This window comes from Martes martes (genome assembly GCF_963455335.1).
Source record: "Martes martes genome assembly, chromosome: 4".
Lineage (NCBI taxonomy): Eukaryota > Metazoa > Chordata > Mammalia > Carnivora > Mustelidae > Martes > Martes martes.
In genome coordinates this window covers 162,674,559-162,701,353 of record NC_137891.1, presented here as the reverse complement: position 1 = coordinate 162,701,353, position 26,795 = coordinate 162,674,559, and the positions used below count along the sequence as shown (strand labels likewise).

Sequence of the window (26,795 nt, the reverse complement as noted above, 5' to 3'; positions counted from 1 at the left end):
GGAAGCACCCTCATCTCCACCAGGAGGTGGAGGTTCAGACTCCACGACTAAGGGAGAGAGTCCTGTAAGACTCAGGAACCAAGAATGGATTTCTGGGCATTCGTGAACCTTAAAAACAGAGTGCATAGTACCTATGCACATGTATTTTCCTGGGGAGAAAGTCCACACAATTTTTATCTTTGTATTTTCTTTTTTTTTTAAGATTTTATTTATTTGTCAGAGAGAGAGCACACAGAAGCAGGGGGAGCAGCAAGCAGAGGAAGCAGACTCCCTGCTGAGCAGAGAGCCTGATGAGGGGCTTAATCCCAGGACCCTGGGATCATGACCCAAGCCAAAGGCAGACACCTAACAGAGCCACCAAGTTGTCCCCATCTTTGTATTTTCCAAAGAAATCTAGGATCCCAGAAAGATGAAGGATTACTGCTGTAAGCCAGGGAGGAACCATCCCACTCCTGCCCGAGCTCGTCAGGGTGCTGAGCGGGAACCCTGTTCTTGCTGTGACAGAGCCCCTGAAGTCCAGATTTCAAGGAGTGCCCTCTGTGAGAACCAGTTCTGCCAGTCTGCCCGTACCTCTACTGATAGCTCCATGCCCCTCGGGCCTGGTGCAGTTGGCTGGGGGGCTTTCTCCCTGCCCAGGTTGTCACTGGGCCTCCATACCCCTGCTTCTGCTCCCACTCACCATCTCACCTCCACTTAATCCTCAAGGTTTGTAAATCGAGCTGGGACACGGAAGGCACTAAAAAATATCTGGATGAATGTAACAAAGAAGAAAAGGATCCATAGCTGCAACAGGGAAGGACCCCCGGGTTCCTCCAAGGCTGCTGTGGTGCCCAGTTCACAGGGCGGTGGTTACCTGGGCAAGGGTGATGGCAGGACTCCTCGGAAGACCGGTCCTTGCACTGACCCTGGAATCTGGGTGCCCACTCCTACAGAGGAGGTTCGGAGGGCTGTGACAGTTGGGAAGCAGCAGGTACATCCCCGGGGAGCCCCAGTGCTGCCACTGCGCCAGCAGGAAGGCTGGAGGATGCGCCCTCCCGTTTCCCACTTCCAGGGCTTTGTTCAACTCTCTTCCCACATGGCAGGGTCTCCTTGCACGGGAGGCCAGTTTTTGGTATTCAGTGCTTCCAGTTGCTCAATTAGATTTAATTATCCACTCACTGCGCTTCAGGAGCTCAGTCCCTGGGGAGCTTGTCCAACTGGGGTTTTAAGCAACAGGAGGAGTCAAAGTACAAAGAAACACGTGAGGGAAAAAAAAAAAAAAAAGAAACACGTGAGGAGGTGCCGAAAGAGATGGTTAAACCAGGAGGGAAACAGCAGCCCAGAGTGACGTGCCACAAGGTCAGGGGTGGTGAGACCTTACTGCCGTGGAGGCGACCAGGGCAACATGGGAGCGTGAGGAAGAGTGCCAGTTCTGGAGCTGGGACTTTTAAGTAGATGGATTACAGACAGACCTGGGTGCCTGGGTGGCTCAGTCGTTAAGTGTCTGTTTCTGCTCAGGTCATAATCCCCGGGTCCTGGGATCAAGTCCCTCATCAAGCTCACTGCTCAGCAGAGAGCCTGCTTCTCCCTCTCCCACTCCCCCCTGCTTGTGTTCCCTCTCTCTCGCTGTGTCTCTGTCAAATAAATAAAATCTTAAAAAAAAAAAAAAAAAGTACAGACAGACAAACTGAAGGTCTGACTGCTGAGGGCCAAAGGAGGCCTCTGGAGAAATCCTGTTCTGGAGCAGGCTCCGGGTTTCAGACAATCATGCCTGTGGGCAGATCACTGCCTCCTTGGCTCCCCTAGGTCTTTCCATGTGGGATACCAGATTCATATGTCAGGGCAACTGCTCAAGCCACCCGAATCTTGGTTACTTGGGGTTGGAGTACACAAGCATATTAGCCACTTCCTAGTCAAGTAGGGATCTTGCAGAAGAGACAGACAGACAGGATCACCAAAGACTTGTACTAAACTAGCAAGCCGGTGAACTCACAGCTGGTCTTAGAGCCACTGTGTGCCAGGCCGCTGAGGTGTGGGGCAGGCGCAGGGCTGCGGGCCCATTCCAGGACAGCTCACCTCCTTCCTGGCAAATCTTGGTGCCACAATCTTGTCCTTATCAGCGGCCCTGGCTCGCCCTCCCCATCTTTGTCTAATACCTGCAGAACTGGCTGACTCAACTAGGGTAGGGCGTATCCTGGGGTGATGCACCTTTGGGGACAGCACAGAAAATGGGCCTGGGGAACAAGGTTAAGTCAGATCTACCTACCAGAATAAATGTAACATAACGAGTGCTCCTCAAACTTTAGTTGCCACTTAAATTGATGAGAAAGAGGTAGGGAAGTATTAAGAACTAAAGGATTGCATTAGTCCACAATCCTGGGCTTTAGTACAAGACACATTCCGAAGAAGGGCTGGGTTTATTTTCTGACGGAATCTTTTAATATAAAACAAAGATAAAACACATCTCAACCCTGCCATCTGCCAGCACGCCTTGTTCTTTACAAGAAGCACGCTAGACCTTACGACTAAGCAGCAGAGTCTTTAGGAGCATTTGGTTGGGAGAAATAGAAAAAGCAGATTCCAGGGAAGCCCAGGCAAGGCCCAAAGCTGAGATTCGTCCCTGTACACTACAGCAGCCCTTGTCTTTTCAGATCCTCATAGGTCTTCTTATTCACAACATTCCCACTGGAGTCTTCATACTCCTCCTGGAAGGAAAGGGGCACACTATTAGCTATGCCTCCTCAGAGAAATGTCTGGAACCAGCCTCTGGGTACCTGAGCTCACCCTGGCTTGATCTCATGGCATGCATCTAAGACAGCCTTACTCAACAGGGGTCTGCTGGAGAATCCAACCCGACTGTTCCAGGCATCCACTGCGTGCCATGATCTAACATATCTGAGGCATCTAGCGTGCTACCGTTTATGACCTACCTTTGGGATACCTGAGAAAATAGTCTGTTCACATCACTCTCTGTGTCTAAGATGATGAACGCTGGTTGAGAAAGGCTGACCAAAGGCAACAGTTCTCTAATGATTCCCAAGACCCTAGGTTTCTGCCCTTTCTACCCGAGGCCACTGAAGGGTTGAAAGGGAGGCCAACAAGGCTGAGCTTCCTCATTTCAAGTATAATACTCCTTTATTTTATATACTGGAATTCTACATTACAGTTTGTAAAGGACTTCACTGCTTTAAAAAAAAAAAGAAAAGAAAAAGGAATATTAGAAATCACTGACCTAAAAAAAAAAAAAAAAAAAAGGAACAGCTGCCATACCTCACATACACATCATTCCTCATCTCTGAAATCTGCTCTGTGGGATGACTATCTCAGGACCAACGAGGAAACAAGGATGCTTCCCCACCCCATGAGACAGGCTCATCTCTAACTGGGTGCTTTCCTCAAAGGAGACCTAACCTATGATATGGATTCACAACTTCTTAGCCTGTGAATCCTCGCGGTAAGGCAGGACATTGGGTACTCCTGCTTGCCACTTCAACATTTTAAGAGCAGAATACAGTCTGTCTTAAGACACACATTTCAAGTCTGACACATGTTAATATCACAAATAAACTAGGCTCACAAGTCAAGAGCCAATTTACAGATACTGGCACAGGGTACTCGCCACAACTGTGACCCAGGGACCGCCTTTCTCCTCCCTTCTACAGGGTGAGGGAGCGGTCACTTGACACTCTCCCGATGCTACGTTAGCACCCACCTCGGTGTCAGGCTGCCATCGTTCTGATGCCTTCTGCAGTTTCAGCTTGGCCCACACTGCAGGATGAGAAATGAGCAGCAGTCAAGACTGGACTGAGTATCCATCAGGCAGACAAGTGTTACAACATCCCTGTCCCCATTAAGGTCCTCCTGGATGACCCTGTGCTTGAGACTTTTGCCTGCCCTGGACCGGAATTTCAGTTCTGGCCCACCAACAGACAAAACCCCCTCCATGGCAACACTTACCACAATCTCTGCTTTGCTGTAAAAGGAAAGTTGGACCAAATATAACCAAAGACCTCTAAGAACAGAGAACTGATATGCCCTCAAAGAAGTTAGTGTGTACAACCTACGGGAATTATGGGACAAAGTGACCTTATGGTCTTAAAGTTCATTACAGAAGAGAAAGGGAACACCAGGCTGGGTCAAGTATGTTTCTTTAAAGCCTGCTGTATAGATTTCAAAAGCTTCAGAGGAGGAAAATAAAAGATGAAATATCATAACCAAAAAATCCAAAAGATAAGATAGCTCAGCAAACACTGAAAATATTAAAACGAGAACTCTGACAGTTCAGTAAAAGTATTCTGATGAAGAGGAAAGGGACCAGATGCTTCCAGAAATGACCACAGATTCAAAGGGAGCAAGCACACATACACAAGGCAGGACAGGCACTGAACCAGTAAAGAGAGACCTAACTCTGACAGAATGGTGAGGACAGGTGTACTCTCAGAACAGAGATCCCACACAGAACAGCTAGGACAGGCCCACTGAGGGAGAGAGATTAAATATTACCGGTATTAGGAATATTGATTCCTAGCTGCTTCCACATTTCCCACCAAGTAGAGTGACTCTAAACTTGACAAGATTATATTGTGATAAGCAGTGAGTGTTATGTGTAAGAGATGAATCACTAAATTCTACTCCTGAAACTACTTTGATGCTATGTGTTAACAACTAAAATTTAAATAAAAACTTGAAATATTTAAAAAAAAATACTTAACAAGAGTGGAAAAAATATCATAGAGAGCAAGTTGAATCCTAACACGGGGGACATAACAGGGAAACAATAGATGAGGAAGTGCTTGGCTCTGTTCCTGGTGTATAGATGCTCGCTTCATCAACCTTTCCTTCCTTGCTCATTGCTTCAAATCTTCAAATGAGCTCAAGTCTTCGGGCCCAGGCAATAAGCACATCACAAGTGAACAGAAAATTTATCATGTGCTATAAGGAACCAGGGCAGAGTCTTGTCACATTCTATGTCCAGGCCATTCAGGAATCCAGTCCAGAGTGGTACTATAATACTGGAGACTGGAAATGCTGTTGTGACTGCCTTTTTTTTTTTTTTTTTGGAGCCATCGTGATTTTTCTTTACGGAAAAGAAATGGATGTAGGAAATTACGGATCAGTAAGGGAGATATTATTCTTCAGAGGGATCTGGAAACAATTAGAAAAGAATGGGATCACCTTGGGTGCCAGTGTGGATTCACTAAGTGAAGTGAATGAATTGATTTTCCTGTTTTTGATGAGCTAGCTGACCCAATAAAAAGCCAGAGACATAGGATATCACGATTTTAGCAAAGTCATTCCTCTCACTGGCAACGTCCAGAGTTCATTACAACGTTTACATTTCTTATGCTATTATTGTAGACAACATGGTGGTAACTGAACTTGATGCTGTAAATTTATCAGTTAGTAAATTCGTACCTAGTGAATACTGGTCTATGGTGACCACCCATCTAAATCATGGGGGTCTCTGGTGGCAATTTCACAGTGCTCTTTCTCAACTGTTTTTTCTACAACTTAAAAAAAGAAAACAAAAACAGGGGTGCCTGGGTGGCTCAGTTGGTTAAGTGCCCGGCTTTGATTTCGCCTCAGGTCGATCTCAGGATCTAGAGATCAAGCCCTGCACTGGGCTCCACGTGTGGAGTACACTTAGGATTCTCACTCTTCCTCTCCCTCTACCCCACCCCACCCATTTGTGTGTGAGCATGTGTGTGCTCTCTCTCTAAAACAGTAATAATAATGATGATGATGATAAAAATAAAAGTTAGATTAAAAACAAATAATCATAGTTTAAATGGGAGTGCCAAATCCCTCCCTCCTAGCTAAAAACTCCAGAAGGAAAATTTCAACAGAATAATCTAAAACGAAGACCAACAAGTTAATCCAGCATAAAAGCTATGCCAATGGTTAACTTCCCTGTCCACCCCCTTATTAGGGTACACATCTTCTTGATGTGTTCTGGAAGAAGCAGTAACCACTTGTGCTGCCGACTCCTGAACACCCAGCTGACTGGACTACAGATGGCACTGGACCAGCTGTGTCTTCCCCAGGTCCTATAAATGGGGACACCGAGACCTAGATGGAGCTGGACAATAGCAGTCTCTGAAAACTGAGGAAGGGCATCAGAGCAGGGCTAGGGTTGCCCGCATGTGAACTCAGGTGAAAGATACAAGAAAGTGGAGAAGGTGTATATACAGAGAAAAGCACAGCTGAATAAGCATATTCTTGCAAAAAGGGTGGAGGGCATGCAGTTAGTTTTAATATGCTTTCTTCCTTATAAGCAAACATTTCTAAGATGTCTACTCGGAATCTTCAAGAAAAAAAAAAAAAAGAACAATCCAGGTTTAATAAAAAAGAATTCTACCACCAACAGGAAATGAAAAAAAATTATAGAAACTCTTTATCATAAAAGAATTAACCTCCATTCAGTTAATTAATCGCTTAATACTGGTGAGACATCTGGGAAAAAGCCTGTCACCATCTAGTGGGAGCCAATATGTGTACAATCACTGATCTGCTATGAAAGTCGGAAAGGAAGCCAGAGAGTTAATCCAGGATACTCAAATGGAGGAACAATGCCTGGGGAAATGAGAAGGGGAGAGGTGATGATAAATTTATAGTAAATCTATGATCTGCTGAGGGTGGAGTAAAAAAGTGAAAGGACAAAATGATATTGAGATAGAGGTAAAACCATAAATGTTATACAGAGAAACAAAATATTAAGGAAATTCATGATGGATGGAAATACTGCAACAAACCAAAGAAGTGGCAGTAATAAAAATGTGTATGGGACTGATTAATCGAGACATCTGAATCAAAGGAACAGATTTTGGGGGTGTCTGGGTGGCTCAGCTGATTAAGAGTCCAACTCTTGATCTTAGCTCAGGTCATGATCTCAGGGTTGGGAGATTGAGCCCTGCATCAGGTTCCGAACTGGGCATGGAGTCTGCTTAGGATTCTCTCTCTCTCTCCTTTTGCCCCTGCCCTAGCCCCCAGCTTGCACCCTGTCTCTCTCTATTAAAAAAAAAAAAAGAGGTAGATTCTGAAAATAATTTGGCTAATGGAAAGATGGTGGAATCATGAACCTGCCAACAATGTTCTGGAAAAAAATAAGTTTTTCTAAAAATCTAGGTAAGACCAAGCAGAGAATCCATGACATTTCTTCCTGGAATCAATTTAATGATCAACTATTTTTATTTTTATTTATTTATTATTTATTTATTTTTAAAAAATATTTTATTTGGGCACCTGGCTGGCTCCATTGGTTGAGCAACTGACTGACTGCCTTGGCCTCAGGTCATGATCCTGAAGTCCCAGCATCAAGCCCTATGTCAGGCTCCCTGCTTGGTGGGGAGTCTGCTTCTCCCTCTGATCCACCCCCCTCTCATGTTCTCTCTGTCTCTCTCTCTCTCTCAAATAAATAAAATTTTTAAATTAACATATAATGTATTATTTGCTTTGGGGGTACAGGTCTGTGAATCATGAGTCTTACACATTTCACAGCACTCACCATAGCACATACCCTCCCCAATGTCCATAACCCAGACACCCCATCCCTCACCCTAATAAATCAAATCTTAAAAAGAAATAAAATAGAAATATTTATTTATCAGAGAGAGAGAGAGAGAAAGAGAACGTGTGCACAGGCAGAGGGAGAAGCAGGCTCTCCAGTAAGCAAGGAGCCTGATGTGGGACTTGATCCAGGTGTCCCAAGTATTTTTATTTTCTAAACATTTTATTTATTTAAGGGGCACTTGGGTGGCTCAGTTGTTAAGCATCTGCCTTCGGCTCAGGTCATGATCCCAGGGTTCTGGGATCCAGCTCCACATCAGGCTCCCTGCTGGGCGAGAGGCCTGCTTCTCCCTCTCCCACTCCCCCTGGTTGTGTTCCCTCTCTTGCTGTGTCTCTGTCAGATCAATAAATAAAGCCTTAAAAAAAAAAAAACCAAAAAACTTTAAAAAATTTTTTTATTTAAGTAATCTCAACACCCAACATGGGGCTCAAATTCACAACCCTGAGAGTCACATGCTCTTTCAACGAAGCCAGCCAGGCGCCCTGACCATGAACTCTTAAATTGGTGAAGGTGAGTGAAAGAAGGCAGTATAGCACTGTGGAAAGAGAAAAGACTCTACCGTAGGACATGGGTTTGATCCCCAGGTTTTTCCCATTTACAAGGTAGGGGAGGGACCTGGAAAAAAGTTACCTAACTTTCCTCTTCCGAAAATGTGGGTGACCTACTACCTCAATCAACTATATAATTAAAAATACTCTTACAAGGGCCCCTGGGCGGCTCAGTGGGTTAAGCCTCTGCCTTCGGCTCAGGTCATGATCTCAGGGTCCTGGGATCAAGCCCCGCATCGGGCTCTCTGCTCAGCAGGGAGCCTGCTTCCTCCTCTCTCTCTCTCTCTGCCTGCCTCTCTGCCTACTTGTGATCTCTGTCAAATAAATAAATAAAATTAAAAAAAAATTATTAAAAAAAATACTCTTTTAAATAACTTCCTAAGAATCAGAAATAACATCTTTAATAAATAAAGTCTCAATATAACGTATCGATAATGGATATTCTAATGGCTTTCTAAAAGAATGACATCTAGTTTTAAATGCCTTTATTAAAAAGAATAAAGAAACAAACAGAAGAAAGTTCTCATCTAAAGACTTAAGAAAGGAATAAAAAAACCCCTAAGATTACAGAAAGTATTGGCAGGAAAAAGAATACACAACAGAAGAGAAATGAAGCACTTGGTTTCTACTTTGTCATGATGAATCAAGGCCTTTATGGGTTATTAACTGGAGAATCTTTCTAGGCTGGTCCCTTTGTATGAAGAAATAACCTATTTAAACATAAGTAGTTTCAAATGACAGAAGAGAATGTAGCGATAATCCCATCCATTTTATGTCCTCAATACTGTTTTGATCCCTAAACCTGACAAGTGATTCAAAGGAAAATAAGAAGTACATCTTTTATTTACAGACATAAATATAAAACTTCTGAGGAGAATCCTAATAGGATAAATAACTGCATTAAGAGTATCTACCCCCAGTACCAGTATGAAAGAATCCAGGAATGCTGTTTAATCCAACGCCCGATAAAAGAGTGGTAAAGGTGCAATCTTTCTCTTGTGCAATGTGATTAATAAAACCAACAGCCAATCTTAAAATCAGTGTAGATGAACAAGCATCATTCCCTTTGAAAACACCAGCCAGGTAAGAATGACCTATCACCTACTTCTATTTAATTTAACATAAGACTTGGGGAAAATGCTTAGGATACTATACATGGAACAAACAAACATGAAACAAAATTAATCAAAGTATCAATTTTGTTTTAGCAGTTGGCACAAGTGTAAGCTTAAAATGTTATCAATATCAATCTCAAGGTATCAGGCAAATTGCAGGACATAAAAATATACACATATCCACAACCTGCTGCCCCTAGCCCTGGATACACCAGGGTACTGGGAGCAGTGAGCTGTAGGACTGGCCACTGATCTGGTGTCTAGGGAACGGGAAAAAAAGCATACTTACAGGAGACAGCATCTTCGATCTGTGTCACATTAGCAAAGTGGGCCGTGTTTGGGATGCCCAAACACCTCATGCCATGGGCATGACGCCACTCCTAGAAGAGAGAAGCGAAAGGACATGAAAATGCGAAGTAAAAGGATGTGAAATGGGAATAACTGAACACAGGGCACAAGCTCCACTCTATTCATAAACCCTAACTTGACCCTTTGCAAAAGACTCCACCTAATGGCAGCATTCCTTCTGTGGTTCCCGTTTGTAAACAGCTGGCCACGACTGATAAGGGGCAGTTATTTCAAAGCAGCATTGCATTGTTCTCCTCACCGGCCTGGTTTCTCAAACCAAGATCCAGATCTAATAATAGTCCAGACAAAACCTGTGTCAAGACCACAGAAAAACACCACCACTCTAATTAACCAGTGGCCTCCCACACACGCCCCCCGCCCCCAGCATGAGTAAGCACTACTGATGGCAGGTTACCTCTGTAAGTAAGGGCAAAGACTGCTCACCAGGCATAAGCAGGGATGTGCAAGAGAGCACGGAGAGGCAATGACAGTTTGGGCTCGCGGATGGCAAATGGCATGGGCTTTATCTTGGCTGCCAATTCTAATGTACTGGAGGTAGTACTGAGAAAAATTCAGAGATGACTCAGGGGCTCAAGAGAAAAGACCCAAAAGTGATATGGATGTCTGAGGAAGGAAGCGAGGAGTTCATATACACTTGAAATGAATTTCAAATAGCAGAGTGCCAGAATGCCTCCAGAAACCATCTTAGGCACTATTCTAGGCTAGCAGGGTGCCAAAGGTCAAATGCCACATGCTTGACTTTAGATCCACTCCTTGCTTCTCTTAAGCTCTGGACACTAGTGCTACTCTCAGGGTGTTCCTATCCTCTCTAAAAGCTGCATGTTTCACACTTTAATTTCCAGGAGAAATGGCTCTGAATTCCTTACAGCAAAGTGCCGCTGGAATGCCTTGGGACCTCGGTAGGTATAATTTCCACAAATCTCACAGTTATAGTTGATGTTTAGACCATGAAGCTTGTACAGCCAGTAGGGAATCGGCTAAAAGAAATCAGAAAGGAAACAGTATTAGACTCATGTCCGCAGCCGCTTCCTGAACGGGCGATGGGAAGGAAGGTGGTAACACAGGCATGTACTTTGCCATCCCAGCCAAGTGGCAGGTTCTTGGGGTTGTAAATGATCTCATTCTCTTCGTCTTCACTTTCACTCTCACTGATCTGCTCTTCCTCTTCTTCTTCTCGCTCTTCCCCGGTCCTTGCCTGCTTGCGCTGTACATTTTCATGAGTGAGATGTCGCTGTTCCTAAGTCAGGTCCAGAAATGAAAGGGAAGTCAGAGAAAAGTAGTGCAGAACAAGAAGGGCAATTTTCTACAACTCCTGCTGACCCCTCACCTTCCGAAGATACGGTTTTCTTTTTTAAAGATTTTATTATTTGACAGAGAGAGAGAAAGAGCGAGCACAAGCAGGGGGAGGAAAGGGAGAAGCAGGCTCCCCACCAAGCGGGGAGCCCAATGAGGTACTCGATCCCAGGACCCTGGGATCATGACCTGAGTTGAAGGCAGCCGTTTAACCGACTGAGCCACCCAGGTGCCCCGGATATGGTTTTCTTACTTGTACAATAAAGGGAATATCTTGCCTTCTTATCAAAACTCCTTATCAATAGGCTCTCCCTGATCCTGAAGGAAAAAGTCAAAGGTTTTAGGTCACTTGCCTAAGATACTCATCTTAGGCCATGGATTATTGCAGAACAACCGAGAACAAAGTCTTTTCTGTCTCTAAAAATATTTCCTTACCCAGTCTGTTCTTCTCCTTCCTCACCAAGAAGACAGCCTTCTAACTTGCCCTGAGTCTCTCCTCATTCCAGTCCAACCTGCATTTTCCCCCCCAAATTTATGTACTTAAAAAAAACCCCAATCTAATGGTACACTTTGTTTAAAACATTTTGTTCTTTTTTTTTTTTTTTAGATTTTATTTATTTGACAGAGACGTAGTGAGAGAGGGAACACAAGCAGGGGGAGTGGGAGAGGGAAAAGCAGTCTTCCTGCTGAGCAGGGAGACCAACTTGGGGCTCAATCCCAGGACCCTGGGATCATGACCTGAGCCAAAGGCAGACGCTTAACAACTGAGCCACCCAGGCGCCTCTTGTCTTTCTACAGTTTTATTTATTTATTTATAAAAATATTTTTATTTATTTATTTGACATAGATAGACACAGTGAAAGAGAGAACACAAGTGGGATGAGTGGGAGAGGGAGAAGCAGGCTTACTGCTGAGCAGGGAGCCTGACTCGGGGCTCGATCCCAGGACCCCAGGATCATGACCTGAGCCGAAGGCAGACCCTTAATGCATGAGCCACCCAGGTGCCCTCTTTCTACGATTTAAAGAACAAAGTCCAAATCTCCAACATAACTCTCCAAATTATTCTCTGACCACTCCCACCCTTACAAGGTACACTCCACACACACTGGTTTTCTTCTCATTATGTCCTAATATCTATTTTCTCTTCATGATGTTTTACTTTTATCCTTTGTTTCTTCTTTCTAGAACATTCTTCTTCCCTCTTTCTACTTAGAAAACTCAGTCTCAATGTGTCACAGCACACATCTATTGTGCCGTAGTCACTTATCTCCCCCAACCACAAAGTGGCCTTTTCAAAGTCAAGAGGCATGTCATATTCACTATCGTATCCAAGGATTGGGCACAATGTCTGGAAACCAACAGGTATCAATAAATGGTAAGCCAATTGTAAAAATCCTATCAGTACATAACAGGAGCAACTTCTATTAACCATTCTGGCTGAAACTTTAGAGAGTGGTGCCACCTCCTGGCAGGGAAGGCAAAATGCTCTCAAAGGAGAGAAAAAGTAGAACATCTTGGGTCATGGGTACAGATTAGCCTCCCAATCATCTTTAGAGGACCAGCAACTCAGACTGCTGTCCATAGTAGCAGCCAGGTTAACTGTGGAGAATATTAGTGGCCCTAGAGTCCAACATTCTAGCTAGCCCTTTAGTGAAAGCAGTTGGGAACCAACAAGTGACTAGTTGTACAGCTAACATATGCATGTATATTATATGCATATATAGCTATTATATGCCTCAAACAAAGGCAGAACGAAAACACCCACGCAACTGACAGAGACTCGTAAGCAAGCTGAGCCAGAACTATCACTTAAAACACCATCTGAACATCTATAAAGGGAAAGGCTCCGAGAGCAGTTGAAAATTGTACAGACACTCTGAAAGGCTGGTCTTCTGCAGGACTCCCAGAGTCAGTGCCCATCTTTTTTGGATGAGTGCTGCCCTTTCTTCTACCTTCTCTTCCCTGAAAGAGCAATTTCCCTTGTATTCCTCTTCCTTTCTCTCTGAGATAAGCATCCTGTCTGGTGAGGCCTTTTTCCACTCCCAACCCACCCTTGGCTCTTTCTTGAAAGAATATTCAAGAATCAGCTCATAGCAAGCTTTGCACCACTAATATTCTAGCCCTAGCAAATTCCTTGTTATCTTCTGAATATGTAAGTAATGTCTTTCCATAGCAAGTTATACCTGAAACGCTGCTCTAAGCAGACTTCCTTCTAATGCCTTTTGAGTATCTGCTTCCATCTCCTAGGTATATTCAGGAACTTCTAGGTATATTCTGGAATGCAAAGAACCTACACCATTCTGGATACTACGCTGAGAGGGTTGTCTGTTCTTTCTGCTTGGCTTCATGGCAACTGGGCAACCTTGCAAATATCACCCAACAACAGGCACCTACGAACAGAACGGAACCTCACTGAAGGGTCAAGTACCTGAGACAATCTTACTTTCTGCTGAACTAGTTTAAAACCTACCCTTCTTCTTTCGCTCCTTAAAATAAAAAAACCAAAAACCTATGAGTTCACATTTCTCTGATTCCCATACCTTATAGTATTTACTGCTCTCAGCAGAGCCCATTACTCACCCCAAGAATCTCTACATATTCATAGATCTGGGCTTCTAGGAAAGCAATGTCTTTGTTCCTCTCAGTGTCTCTGGAAACAAGAAAAAAGGTGTATCACCCAAGGATTCTTTTACCCAAAGCCTTATCCCATGTCTGGGAACATTGATTCCAAGTATGCATTAAAAACTACACGCATGTGACAACTGTCATGCTCTGTTCAGCTCAGGACTTGCTGATGGAAGTATTAAGGTTCTTTTTTTTTTTTTTTTAAGATTTTATTTATTTATTTGACAGACAGAGATCACAAGTAGGCAGAGAGGCAGGCAGAGAGAGAAGGGGAAGCAGGCTCCCCGCTGAGCAGAGAGCCCGATGCAGGGCTCGATCCCAGGACCCTGGGATCATGACCTGAGCCGAAGGCAGAAGCTTAACCCACTGAGCCACCCAGGTGCCCCTAAGGTTATTTCTTGGAATGCATGGAAGCTTCCTCTCTAACCTCATTCTAGAAGACATAAAACACATAATGACACTTAAATTTCCATCCTTATAATCTACAAAGAAAATGTAGCATAGGAGACAAGCTCTGGGACAGACTTAGACTCAAATTCTGATCCTTAGTACTTAGTAACTATGACATAGTGGGGATATGCCATAACTTTTCTAAGTCTGTATCTGCAAAAGATCAGGGTAAAAGCTACTTTTCTTTCTTTAAAAAAAGAAAAAAAAATTTATTTATTTATTTGACACAGAGATCACAAGCAGGCAGAAAGGCAGGCAGAGAGAAAGAGGGGGAAGCAGGCTCCCTGCTGAGCAGAGAGCCCAATGCTAGGCTTGACCCCAGGACCCCGAGATCATAACCTGAGCTGAAGGCAGAGCTTAACCCACTGAGCCACCCAGGCACCCCTAAAAGCTACTTTTCAGAATTACAAAACACACATTAAAAAAAAAAAATACCCTGTACAAGCATGTGGCTCAAGAAGAGATTCAACTACAGGGATGAAAGGTACAGCACAGGGAACACAGCTGATGGCACTGTAATAATGTTCTATGGCGACAGACAGCAGGTATGCTTGGGTATGGCATAACGTAGAGTTGTCAAATCACTACCTTGTACACCTCAAACTAATGTAACATTGTGTATCAACTATACTATAATTAAAAAAAGATTCAATTATCATTAGTAAAAACAAACTTAGAAAAACATTTCTGGAACCTATTTAGCCTCCAGAGCCTCCTGAGATAACAAAAAGTACCTAGAGGGGCACGTGGGTGGCTCAGTTGGTTAAGTATCTGCCTTCAGCTCAGGTCGTGATGCCAGGGTCATCGAGCTTCCTGCTTAGCAGGGAGCCTGCTTCTCCCTCTCCACCTACTTGTGTTCTCTGTCAAATAAATACATAAAATCTTAAAAAAAAAAAAAAGGTACCTAGAGCCGTTTCAACATTAACCCACTCTCAATCACTGGAGTACAAACTGTTCTTGGTGTATAACAATGATGGTGCTCTCTACCATTTGCAGAGAAAAACGGCAAACTGTATCTCTCTGAATCAATAACGGCGATAAACCAGGTTGCTGCGGTAAAAATTCTCTGGGGAATAACATCTTAGAACTGTCCACAGAGATGCCACCCCTGCCACTCACCGCTTGGTGCCTTTTGACTTGGGATTTTTGGCAAACAGGGAGGTGTCAAGTGACTCCAGGGACTTTCCTTTGGTGCTGAAGAGCCTCTGGGCTCGCTCTTCTAGGGTCCTAAGGAGACAGGAGGGGTAAACATTTCAGAGTTACTCTACCATATGGTTTTGCATACTTCAGCGGTGCAGGATAACAGAAATAATGGCATCAGAGTCAGTTATTGTGCAAACATACAGTAAACTGGGACAGTTCTGATAGAAAAAGCAGTCTCTTACCCACCACACTTCAAGCCTAACGCTAAGAGTGCAGATTTCAATCTGTCCAGACCCAGGGAGGCCAACTCCTACATAAAAAAAAGGATCCAAGTTACAATTTCATATAAATAGACTCTGAGAAACAACAAATGCTTAAGCTTAGGTCTTTACAGGTGGGTGTGTGGGTGTTTTTGAAGCTGTGGCAAGACCATACATTCCATAGCCAATAGCTAGCACTCAGTTCAAACTCTCCAAAGGACTGACTCTGTGGTCTAGTTCATATGCAATCATACTGGTAGTGATTAACTCCACTGTAAGTCTCATAAAGTTTATACTTTTCAAAGTAGATGGGTAAACTTTTTTTTTTTTAGCTTTATCTTTCCATGTTTTTTGTAGATGCCTGGTTCTAGGAACTGGTGTCTTACCATAATACATCCATGGCATTAGAAACAGATTGAGTGGTTTCTCTGAAGAGTGAAAACTATATTTGGGGCCAGTATAGTTACTAAAGAGAACATACCTCCCAGGAGGAGAATGCAGAAAGGTCAAGATGGGCTCCAGCATGAGTCAGGGCACTGCTTGTCTCTTTCTGGCAAGAACAAGAGTTAAGATCCAGGTTTAAATGAAGACAAGGGAGCCATCTATCTACGTTACCAGGTGGCAGATGGCCTCTTTCTTACATGCATGTGTGACTATGAATCAAATTCCCATAAGAGCAGAGCAAAAGACAAGATCGTTCATTCTCTCCCTGAGAGTTCAGGAAAACCCAAGTTTATCACCAGGACTGGAAACACATGATGGAGATTCTAGCACATCATCTTTGCAGTTTGGGGTCACTAAGAACCACACAACATTAATGACATAGCTGCCAAAAATGCCAGACTCGGCCAATGGCAAGGAAGCCCCGACAAATCTCATTCCAAAGCACACACGGTAAGAACGCCTGATATACGTGGCAGGGGACACCTCACAGTCACACTCATCCCGAGGGATCAGCAGCTAATGCCCTAAGGTGGAGGCTCAGTATTCAAGTAAAACTATTAATCCAATTCCTCCGCATGTCCTCTCCCCAACCCCACTAAAGCTTACCGGCCATCCAGGAAAGGTACCATTCTCCCACTTCTTCTCAAATTCATTCTGAATCTTCCCAAAAAGTTCATTCTGATCTTGGAGGGGCTTCACTCGATCTGTGTAATCTTGAAGGTACTCAAGCAGCATCTCCAAGTATCTATACAGGAACAATACAGAGAAAACAGAGTATTTTTTATATACTGTTACGCCCTGTAAAATAAAATTCCAGTGATACCAGTTTTTAAAAGTAGTAATACTAATTTTTAGAATGAGCTTACAATTGAATTTTTTCCTAACACGTCATCTTGATTTTGACCTTTCTGATCTCATTTCATCGTCATAATTTCGAATAATAAAATCTTAATTAACTCACATAAAAGATGTTAGGTAAAGAGAAAATAAGGAAGAGAGAAAGTCAGTAGTACAGATCATAAACCAGGGGCATAAAAACACAAACAAAATTTTCCATCTATGCATCAGTCATGCACCTCACTTCGGTCTCAATGAGAAATGCTAATCTTTTTCTTGTTAAACTCAAGACACAGATCCCTGAATGAGACTTCCTTTTACAATGAAACAAATTTAACAACAGCCTCGGTGTAAAATCACAGATGTGCCAACAGATGCACATTATTCCAGAGCCAGAGTAAGACACATGTTTAAAACTGGTATTCAAAATCTCTCTCCTCCAATAAACCTGGAAGTCATTTGTGTCCTTATTTCAGGCAATAAAATTCAGAACTCTGCCATCAAATCTTTACATTAAATAACCTAATCAAATCCAGGAGAGGCCTAGAGGCTAGCAATGCCTACCTCTTATATTCGGCATTCTTTCTTTCTTTAGGAATGTCAAATAACTGGTCAAAGATGGAGAGATACGTGATATAATCCAGCTTCTGAAAAAAAAAAAAATGATAAGAGATCCAGTTAGGGGTCTGCACCAAGTTGCACTATAGTCTCTAATAAATGAGATCAAAACTGAGTGTTGTCTAGTAACAGGGTCAGCTCATCTTAGTCTTTTTCTTGCCCATGACTTAATTCCTACACTACCTGGGGTGTTAATGCCACTGCACTGAGCAGACTTATCAGACATGCAATTAACTGAAAAATAAAGATCAAATCAATCAACAGTAAATGAAAGAAACATTCGTCCAGCACTAACTGAATGCAAACCGAAGACTCTGACACCCACTACATCTTAAACTAAGGTTCTGAAGTGCCATTTGTTCATTCATGGCGTCACTTACTGAGCATCTTTGGACCAAGTATGTGGATACAGATGAGAACAAGACAGATATAGGACCTGCCCTCTTGAAGCTTAAAGTACAGTCACTGAACTTTTGGGACATTTCCTCACAACTCCATGAGGAACTTAATCATTCACCTTCTTGTGACCTTTCTGAGATTGTCACATTGGATCCCAAATCTTGTAATAAAAGACACTTTTGCAGTCAGAGATTATGTTTTCATATTTTTCACATACCTACTACGTGTGCCTATTGCAGGGGCTCACTGTGAGTTTTAAAAAAAAATATTTTATGTTTATAAAAGCAAAATATGTTTGTATCAATAAGCAATAAAATTTGTTAATAAAATAGTATGCTTTGGGTGCCTGGCTGGCTCAGTCTATAAAGAATGTGACTCTTGATCTCAGGGTCTTGAGTTTAAGGCCTATGTTGGCTGCACAGTTCACTCAAAAAAATAAAAATAAATAGGGGCACCGAGGTGGCTCAGTCAGTTGAGTGTCCAACTCTTGATTTTAGCTCAGGTCATGATCTCAAGACTGTGAGATGGAGCCTGATGTCAGGCTCTAGTGTCAGTGCTCAGCAGGGAGTCTGCTTAAGATTCTCTCCCTCTGTCCCTACCCTGTGCGTGCATGCACACACACATGCACTCTCTCTCTAAATATATATTTTTTAAAAATTTAAAAACTAAAAAGAAAATAAGACTGTTGTATTCACTGTAAAAACCTTTCATTTTACATACTGTTTCATTCCAAGAAAGCCCATTACGTCTTTTCTAACGGTTACAAAGCATAAGACAGTGTAATTGCTCTATCCAGAAGCCCCAGCCTGCCATCCCGACCCACCTCTAGAATCAGAAGCACTGTCATCCCGTGTGTCCCCCATCTCCCACACCCGACCACCATCACCACTGGCCCTACCTCAGAGGCCTTTAGGTTAATGTATTTGAGGTAACAGTCATGAAGATCAAGATAACGACCATAACCCTCTTCATCTGTGAACTCAACCAAGTCTGAAAGAATCAAAGATATATCAGTGATTCAGACATTAAAGACCACTTTCTTGGACATGGCTCTTCAAATGGATGGCTAGTTCTCTGTGACACGACACAGCCCTTCACCCAAATGTCCTCCCTATGCTCATGAAGTCAATAGACCTCAGTTTTGCAGGCCAGTGAACTTGAGCAAGGGTAGTACAAAGTGAGTATTTTGTTCAAGTCCAATTTAGGACGTCAATCCAGCTGAGAACATGGCAATAAATTTCTCTGGGGCTCTGTTTCCCAGGGCTCGGAGGGAAAATCCGAGCTCTGTCATAAACCTGCACTTTTGTTAGTGCTCGAGAGAAATGCTGAAACCTACTTACTTTGTGCTTCTTCACTTGGATTCTCTCGAGCCTTCAGAAGCTCCTCAAATTCCACTGACATTGGCACACAGATCTGAGGGGAAGAAAGAAAAATTCAGGTGGATTTTTAACAAAAAAGTTGCAATGTTGCAGAAATGGGCTGTATAGTAAGTTAGACTTCTGATGTTTGAGACTTGATTTTCATTAGGAGCCTACTATTATTCCATAGTTACCTTGTTTTTTTTCTTTTCCTTTGTTGGTACCATTTGACTAAAAACTCCTAAAGTAACACATGCTCACAAAAACTCAAAAACACAAAATGAAAAACCAAAGTCCCCCTTTAGCACTGTTAAGAGACCTTTTTATACCATCTGTTTCCAAATTTTGCTCAACATTAGGATTACCTGGGAGTGTTTAAAAAAAAAAACCAAATCTTAAAAAAAATTAAAATATAAAAATCCCCAGAGGATTTAAACATATCCTACAAAATCTGCAAACCACTATTCTGTATATTTAAATATATGCATATATACAACCACCAACAGGTAAGTGCAAGGTGTTTATTTTTTCACATAATTAGACTTTTTTTCCTTAGTATACCTTGAGCATCCTTCCAATCCTTTTTAAAAACCATCTATTTCGGGGCGCCTGGGTGGCTCAGTCATTAAGTGCCTGGATCCCAGGGTCCTGGGATTGAGCCCTGCATTAGGCTCCCTGCTCTGTGGGAAGCCTGCTTCTTCCTCTCCCTCTGCTGCTCCCCCTGGTTGTGTTCCCTCTTTCACTGTCTCTGTCAAATAAATAAATAAATAAACGCAAACCATTTATTTCTCATCACCTTTCTACCAAGGCTAGAATAAGGTTAACACACCAGAATGGTACTCATGTCTTCTCTCTTAGTTAACAAGACTTCATGCTTGATGCTTCAAAGGGGTGGGAAGACTTCTGCTGGTGTGAGAAAGTGCCCTCATCCATCACGTCAACCTCAACCATTAAGTCTATGAGCTAATTCTCATATCTAAATCACAAGCTTTTTTTTTTTTTTTTTTTTTAAATCTCATGCCTGACCCCAGTCACCTAACTTCTACCCATAGGACACTTCTACCTATATAATATATAACATCACTTGAAAAGCTACATATATAAAAATTCATTCCCACTGCAAGTGGATTACCTCTTTATCACCCCCAAGGGAACAAACAACTTTCCAGTTACACAGTCATGAAAGCTCAGAATAATCCATAACCGACCCCTTTCCACATCTGCTACGGCCATGGCCTTGCTCCCTTCCCCCCCAGAACTCCTTCTCCTGGGGCACCTGGTTGGCCCATTCGTTAAGCATCTGCCTTCAGCTTAGGTCATGATCCTGGGGTCCTAGGACAGAGCCTGGCATCGGGCTCCCTGCTCAGTGGGAAGCCTACTTCTTCCTCCTCCACCCCCCGCTTGTGTTCCCTCTCTCACTGTGCCTCTGTCAAATAAACAAAACAAAACAAAACCAAAAACTCCTCCCCCTAGAACTCTGGTCAGCTGTTCAAGATGTTCAATCGCTTCTAGATAACTGGGATATAATCCCTGTTCCTTATACTATTTCAATACAGTGGGGTACACATTCACTGTCATAAAATATAATCAGATCATAAAGATTAATTTGAAGGGAGGAATGAATAAGGAAATATGTTTCATGAAAAAGTTGGCCTCTGGGCTAAACCCTGACAGTATAATGATCACTGTTAAGTAAGTAAAGCCTCTTTGTGTTAGCTGGATCCCCTAGGTAGCAGATTTCAAGACAGAGTTAGGAGCGCAAGGAGTTTATTGGGGGTAATGCCTGGGAAAGATAAAAAACAAGAGAGAGGATGACAGGGCAGGGATAGCCTACACTGTGATTCAGACCAAATCTTTACCTTCCCAGTGGGGAGCTGTGGAGCAAAGAATGCTCATTACAAGAGTCTTGCACTGAACGGAAACATCCAGGCCACAGTATCTTCACTTGTGCTCTATCCCTGGCTGGGGTTACCCAGGAAGAGAGTGGCCTTGGCCTAAAGATGAGGGGGAAACTGAAAGCACTGGAGTTGCAGGATGTCACCTAAATGGTTCTTTTGAAGGGACATCTGAATGGTGCACCTCCATCCTCCTTATGCCTTCCCTTTAGTATGCTCTTCAGGCAGGTTTGGAAAAAACACTTTCTGAGTATCATACCTCATTTGGGTGTTTCCGATGGAATTCCTTTATTTGCTTGAGTCTATTATAAAACTCGGCAAATTCATTGGGTCCTGAAATGGCATTGAGTTCCTCCTTTCGTAATCTGCAGTATCAGGAAAAATTCAAAGAACACAGTGCACAAAATCAGTCCTTGAAGCATGGCTCCTCAGAGGTGCTAACTCCTGGACTAGAAGTGACTATCACTTACCCATCCTTATCATCATACAAATCCCGCAGGTTCCCACTGACTTCCATGTACCTCTGAAAGATAAACACAAAACCCATCAGAACAAAGCAATCTGTACGACTACAGGGCTAAGCAACCAACAGAGCTCACTAGTCAAGGCCCAGGGAAACCCTGAGAGATTTTAAACGTTCCTAGTCTTTTTTTCAAAACTTTTGGGACCAGATTTGCTTCAGAATTTGGAATTTCTAAGTTGGGAAAAATATTATATAGCATGTAACATCCCTACTGGAATCTGGAACACCTATTAATAATTCTGCAGTGAAAATTATGCATTACTTAATAAATGGGCTAAAGACCATCCAAAGCTTATCTGTTAAGTTCAGGGTTTTGCTGCCAAATGAGATGAAGTCAGATTTTGCCACCAAGTAATTACATCCCCCCCACCCCCCCAAAACCATAAAGAAAATCTTTGTTTTCACAGTATTTTGGATTTGGGAATTTAAATAAGGAACTAGGGGCTAACAATACTAATTATCTTCAGTGAATCGGAAACTCTAATTAGGTCTTTCAATCCTTTCTTTTCTTTTTTTTTTTCTTTCAATCCTTTCTAAACAGACTTCAAATACATGCAAGAATAGAGAGCATTGGGGCAGCTGGGTGGCTCAGTGGGTTAAAGCCTCTGCCTTCGGCTCAGGTCGTGATCCCAGGGTCCTGGGATCAAGCCCTGCATTGGGCTCTCTTCTCAGCGGGGAGCCTGCTTCCCTTCTCTCTCTCTGCCTGCCTCTCTGCCTACTTGTGATCTCTGTCAGATAAATAAATAAAATCTTAAAAAAAAATAGAGAGCATTTTGTATAATGAACCTTCATTTACCTATCACTCAGCAGTTAGTATCAACATTTTGATTCATTTCCTAAAAGTACAAAATTGAACTATTACTAAGCAAACCTGGTTTGCTAGGTAAAAATTTCAAAATGGTATTCTGGGAGGAAAACACTAATACCCAACATTGGGGCGGGGGGCGGGGTGGAGGGATGGTACCTTTTGTGCCTGGGCCATTGACTCCTCCTAACTATTCTTTGTACATCATGGAGCACAGGATGGTATGAATAACAGGTCCCATTCAGAGGTGAGGAAGGACAGCTCAGCACCCTCGGGTTTGGAAGCCGCGAGGGCTTCTCCAGGCAGACAATCCTCGACTGGCCAATCTGGCTACCTTTGGCTGGACTGGTCTCATACTCAGACCCCGAACTCCGCCTCCCCTCTCTTTTGCAGCTCATCCCGACCCAAAGAGAAGGAGACAACGGAGCACTCACATCTTGCATGGCCCGTGTGCGGTGGTCAGAATTGATCTGGTCCCGGAGCTGGAGAAAAGCAAACGGTGACACAGGCGCCGTTAGTCGGAGTTCTGAGGGTGGAAAGGCCGCCCGAGGGCGGAGCTTAGCCGCCCAGGTCTCAGCGGCTGCAGCCGAGGCCCGGGGGGCGCTGGGCTTCGGGGGGCGGTCACCACGGCCGGAGCTCGGAGAAGAAGCCCCGGAGGGAGCCGAGGATGAGGCGCGGGAGGGTCTCGGGGCCAAAGAAAGCTTTCCGAGGTTAAACACCAGGATGGGGCCCAGCCTCGACGGAGCCCTTGCCCAGGCCCCACTCACCGTGGATTTCTTAGTGAGCATCTCTTTGGCCATGACATCCATGAGCCGTTCCTTTTCCTCATGATACCGTCGCTGCTGCTCCAGAATTGTCTCCATTTCTCCTCCGCCTCTGCACCTCGATTCAGACCACCGACACGGCCGGAAACGACTCCTGCCGCTTTGCGCGCCCGCGCCCCACGCTGAGCGTCCGGGCACACCAAAGTTCCGCGGACGCCGGAAGTGCCTCGGGGACTCGAAGAAAAGGGAGCATCACAAGATAAGCATAGCCGGTGCGCTCGAGGTGGCAGCAGTGCCCCCTGCTGGCCGGAGGTGTCGTGGAGCGATGCAGAGTAATTTCCAGGTGCCTCTAGGGGGCGTACAGAAATTCAGGAATCTGAGGTTAAGGGGCCGACTTCCCAGAGTTTTTATGAGACGGGCGGGGCAGGCAGGGACCTCCCGGACTGAGGAGTAGTTGAAGAACCTGCATGGGAGTTGGGGGACCGGACGTTGTCTTTAGCTTTCAGCGTGACTTCTGTTAACGTTTTCCCCTTCTCTAGACTTCGGTGTCCTTCTTGTTAATAATCTCTCTCTCGGGGCACCTGGGTAGCTCAGTGGGTTAAGCCTCTGCTTTTGGCTCAGATCATGATCTCTCGAGCCCCACATTGGGCTCTCTGCTCAGCAGAGAGCCTGCTTCCCCCTCTCTCTCTGCCTGCTGCTTTGTCTGCTTGTGATCTCTCTCTGTCAAATAAATAAAATCTTAAAAAAAAAAAAATCTCTCGGGGCGCCTGGGTCGCTCAGTGGGTTAAAGCCTCTGCCTTCGGCTCATGTCAGGATCCCAGGGTCTTGGGATCGAGCCCTGCATGGGGCTCCCTGCTCGGCGGGGAGCCTGCTTCCCTCTCTCTCTCTGTCTGCCTCTCTGCCTACTTGTGATCTCTGTCAAATTAATAAAATAAAATCCTTTTTAAAAAAATCTCTCTCTCTCTCTTTTTTTTTTTTCTTCAAGAAATTCACATGAGGAGGGCTGCCTGGGTAGCTCAGTTGGTTAGCCATTTGCCTTCGGCTCAGGTCATGATCCCAGTATCTTGGGATCGAGCCCCACATCAGGTTCTCTGCTCAGCAGAGTCTGCTTCTCCCTCTGCCCACGACCCCCCCCCATGCCCGCCAGCGGGGGTGTTCTCTCTCTCTCTGAAATAAATATTTTAAAAAACAATAATAAGTTCACATGTGGAGAAAAATCTAATTGTAAGCAAGGGGTCTGGTTAAATAAAAAATGGTACATTCACGCAGCAAAATGCTATACAGCCATAAAAAAAGAATGAAGCAAGTTTCTAGGTATAGAAACTAAAACATATGTCCATATATTCAGATGGTCATGCAGTGTCATTTATAATTAACAAAACTGGTCGCAGCTCCAACATCCATTAACCGATGAATGTTTAAACAAAATGTGGTATATCCATACAGTGGGATAGTATTCAGCAATAAAGGAATGTTACAAAACAGACGAACCATGAAAACATCATACTAAGAAAAAGAAGCCATACACAAAAAACGACATAGGATATATTGAGATGAAATGTCCAGAAAGGCAAATTTATGGAGGCAGAAAGTAGATGAGTGGTTGTCTGTGGCTGGAAATAAGATTGGAAGTGACAGCAAATTTGGTGGTGATAGAAATGTTTTAAAATTGGATTGTGGAGAGAGTTCCACAACGCTATTAAATTTGTTCAAAGTAATTGAATTGTATACTCAAAGCGGGTGAATTTTATGTTATGGACTTTATGGAACTTATCCCTCAATAAAGCTGCTAAAAAAATCTATATGAACTCAATGGAAAAATGGCCACACAAAGTGAAAAAAAATCTAGACACATAATAGTGTGTATAAAAATAGACGCACGAAGAGGTTATTTCTGTGAGGATATCCAAGTAACAGTAAACAATGATTGTTTATGAAGAGATACCCCAGAAGATCTGGTACAGGCGGGAAACTTTTCTTTGTGTGTACCCAGCACGAAAGGTTTTTTCTTAACATATACATATATTACTTTTACATTTTTAAAAAAATGTTTATTTATTTATTTGACAGAGAGAGAGAGAGAGAGAGAGTGAGAGAGAGAGAGCCAGAGAGTACAAGCAGAGGGAATGGCAGAGGGAGAGGGAGAAGCAGGCTCTGCACTGAGCAGAGAGCCTGACCCCAGAACCCTGGGATCATAACCTGAGCTGAAGGCAGCTGCTTAACCGTCTGAGCCACCCACCCCACTTTCGCATTTTAAAAAATAAACTTAAAACTCAAAATGAAAATACGTATGTACGTAATCATGCTTAACAAAAAAGAACCAGGAGGCTGTAATATATCAAGGAATCATTAGTGATTTACCTATTCTCTTTACTTTTTGTAAGTCTCCAATTTTTCTAAAATAAGAATGTGATGCTTTTTGTTTTTTAAAGTTTGAAAAATAACACAGGGATAATGACTCTTGTCTTGCCAGCTCATGGGGTTTTATGAGGGTTATATTTATGCCTAAAAATTTAAGCAAGATTTCAACCTTAGAGAGAGCACCCCTGGCAAAATTCACCAGAGGCGACCCCCCCCCCCAAGGTGGGAAATATCCATTCAAGATTGAAGACAATGTGTGTGTGTGGGTGTGTGTGGGTGTGTGTGTTTGGTAGGGTTAGGAATCTACCATATTTCATCAAATATGAGATGCCATCAAATGTTAACTCCACCATTATTTTATGTTCCACTAAGAAAGAAAAAATTGTTAAACTATGTCACATCTTCTACTATACAATGCATCTGGGTTTCCAAGATGTTAAATCTGAAAAATGTTTCTCTTGAAATCAATGACACTGTAACTGTGTCTTTTCCTCTTAGGGGGGTGGACCACTTAAGCAAAAGCATTCACCTTCTTTCCCTTAAAACCTTCTCCTTTTCCGGTCCCTTGAGCCAGTCGCCAAGTCGAGTTTTTTCCACCCCTGATGCCTCTTTACCTCTCTCCTCCACCAGTGCACCAGCTTCCAACAGAGCCTGCTCATCTTACCCCTGCTATCCATTATTCATGCTGTAGCCAGAGTGATCACTTATGCCCTTGCTTAAACATTTCCATTGGCTGCTTTACCCGTAGAGTGAGGTCTGTTTCACTTGGCATTAGATTTTTTGTGACCCGGCCTCTGCCTGCCATTTTAGTCTCTTGGCACTTCCTCCGAATGAAATTATTTGCTGCTTCCCCAAAGCGCCATATGTTTTTTCAGCTCGCCCGTTCTTTGCACCAGCTGTTTTCTATGCTCGGACTACTCTTCCTCAACAAGTATTTAATGAACAAGTAGTAACTACCAGGAGCTGAGAATAGTAGTGCGAGCAAGGCAGGCGCGAGCCCAGTTCTCGAAGAAGCCGGTTATAAGCACGCGTGGTGGGTATTTGTAAAGGTTTGTTGAACATGTCAACCACAGCCCCGGAAAGTTTAGGATTCGAATCGGCCCGGGAGGCAGTCTGAAAGGAATCCACCTGTGATTATCTAGGTGACTTTGTGGAACTGCCGAGTGGAGTCTCCACCTCTGTGAAATGGAAAAATGAGCGCCCCGCAGGATTTCTGGGAGGATTTAGTATGAGATACAGATGATCACGCGGGTCGGCCGGACCGGTGGGCCCCTCTCCCAGGGGACGCGAGGGTCCACCCGCACCGTGGCGCCGGTCCCCAACCCAGGAAGCGGCGGGCGGGACCAGGAGCTCCCTAAGCCGCGCGCCCAGCGAGTGCGCACCAGTGTGCCTCCGACCTTCCGAGGCCGAGGGCGGGGCAGGGGCCGCGGGCGTCGGACGCC

At 43.8% G+C, this 26,795-nt stretch overlaps 1 protein-coding gene across 1 annotated transcript; it reads right to left on the bottom strand.

Moving 5' to 3' along the window:
- Positions 1 to 1,557: 1,557 nt before the first annotated feature.
- SF3A3 (splicing factor 3a subunit 3) lies at positions 1,558 to 23,204 on the bottom strand. The gene is made up of 17 exons (XM_080800455.1): positions 22,996 to 23,204; positions 22,663 to 22,710; positions 21,371 to 21,423; positions 21,160 to 21,265; positions 18,988 to 19,060; positions 18,546 to 18,637; positions 17,195 to 17,277; positions 16,400 to 16,538; positions 15,831 to 15,899; positions 15,332 to 15,399; positions 15,066 to 15,173; positions 13,452 to 13,521; positions 10,651 to 10,815; positions 10,445 to 10,555; positions 9,499 to 9,589; positions 3,692 to 3,747; positions 1,558 to 2,684 (listed from the first exon to the last, which is right to left on the bottom strand). The coding sequence occupies exons 1-17, from the start codon at positions 23,089 to 23,091 to the stop codon at positions 2,607 to 2,609; spliced, it is 1,506 nt and encodes a 501-aa protein (XP_080656581.1). The 5' UTR covers positions 23,092 to 23,204; the 3' UTR covers positions 1,558 to 2,606.
- Positions 23,205 to 26,795: the final 3,591 nt, after the last annotated feature.

Bases quoted from the DNA above. Each gene is read 5' to 3' on its own strand.
- SF3A3 (XM_080800455.1), bottom strand. From the start codon at position 23,091: ATGGAGACAATTCTGGAGCAGCAGCGACGGTATCATGAGGAAAAGGAA. The intron at 15,900-16,399 runs GTAAGCTTTAGT...TGTTCTTGCCAG, and splicing joins GTACCTTTCCTGGATGGCCG to AAAGAGACAAGCAGTGCCCT. The intron at 9,590-10,444 runs GTAAGGAATTCA...TCTCTCTTCTAG, and splicing joins CATTCCAGCGGCACTTTGCT to GAGTGGCGTCATGCCCATGG.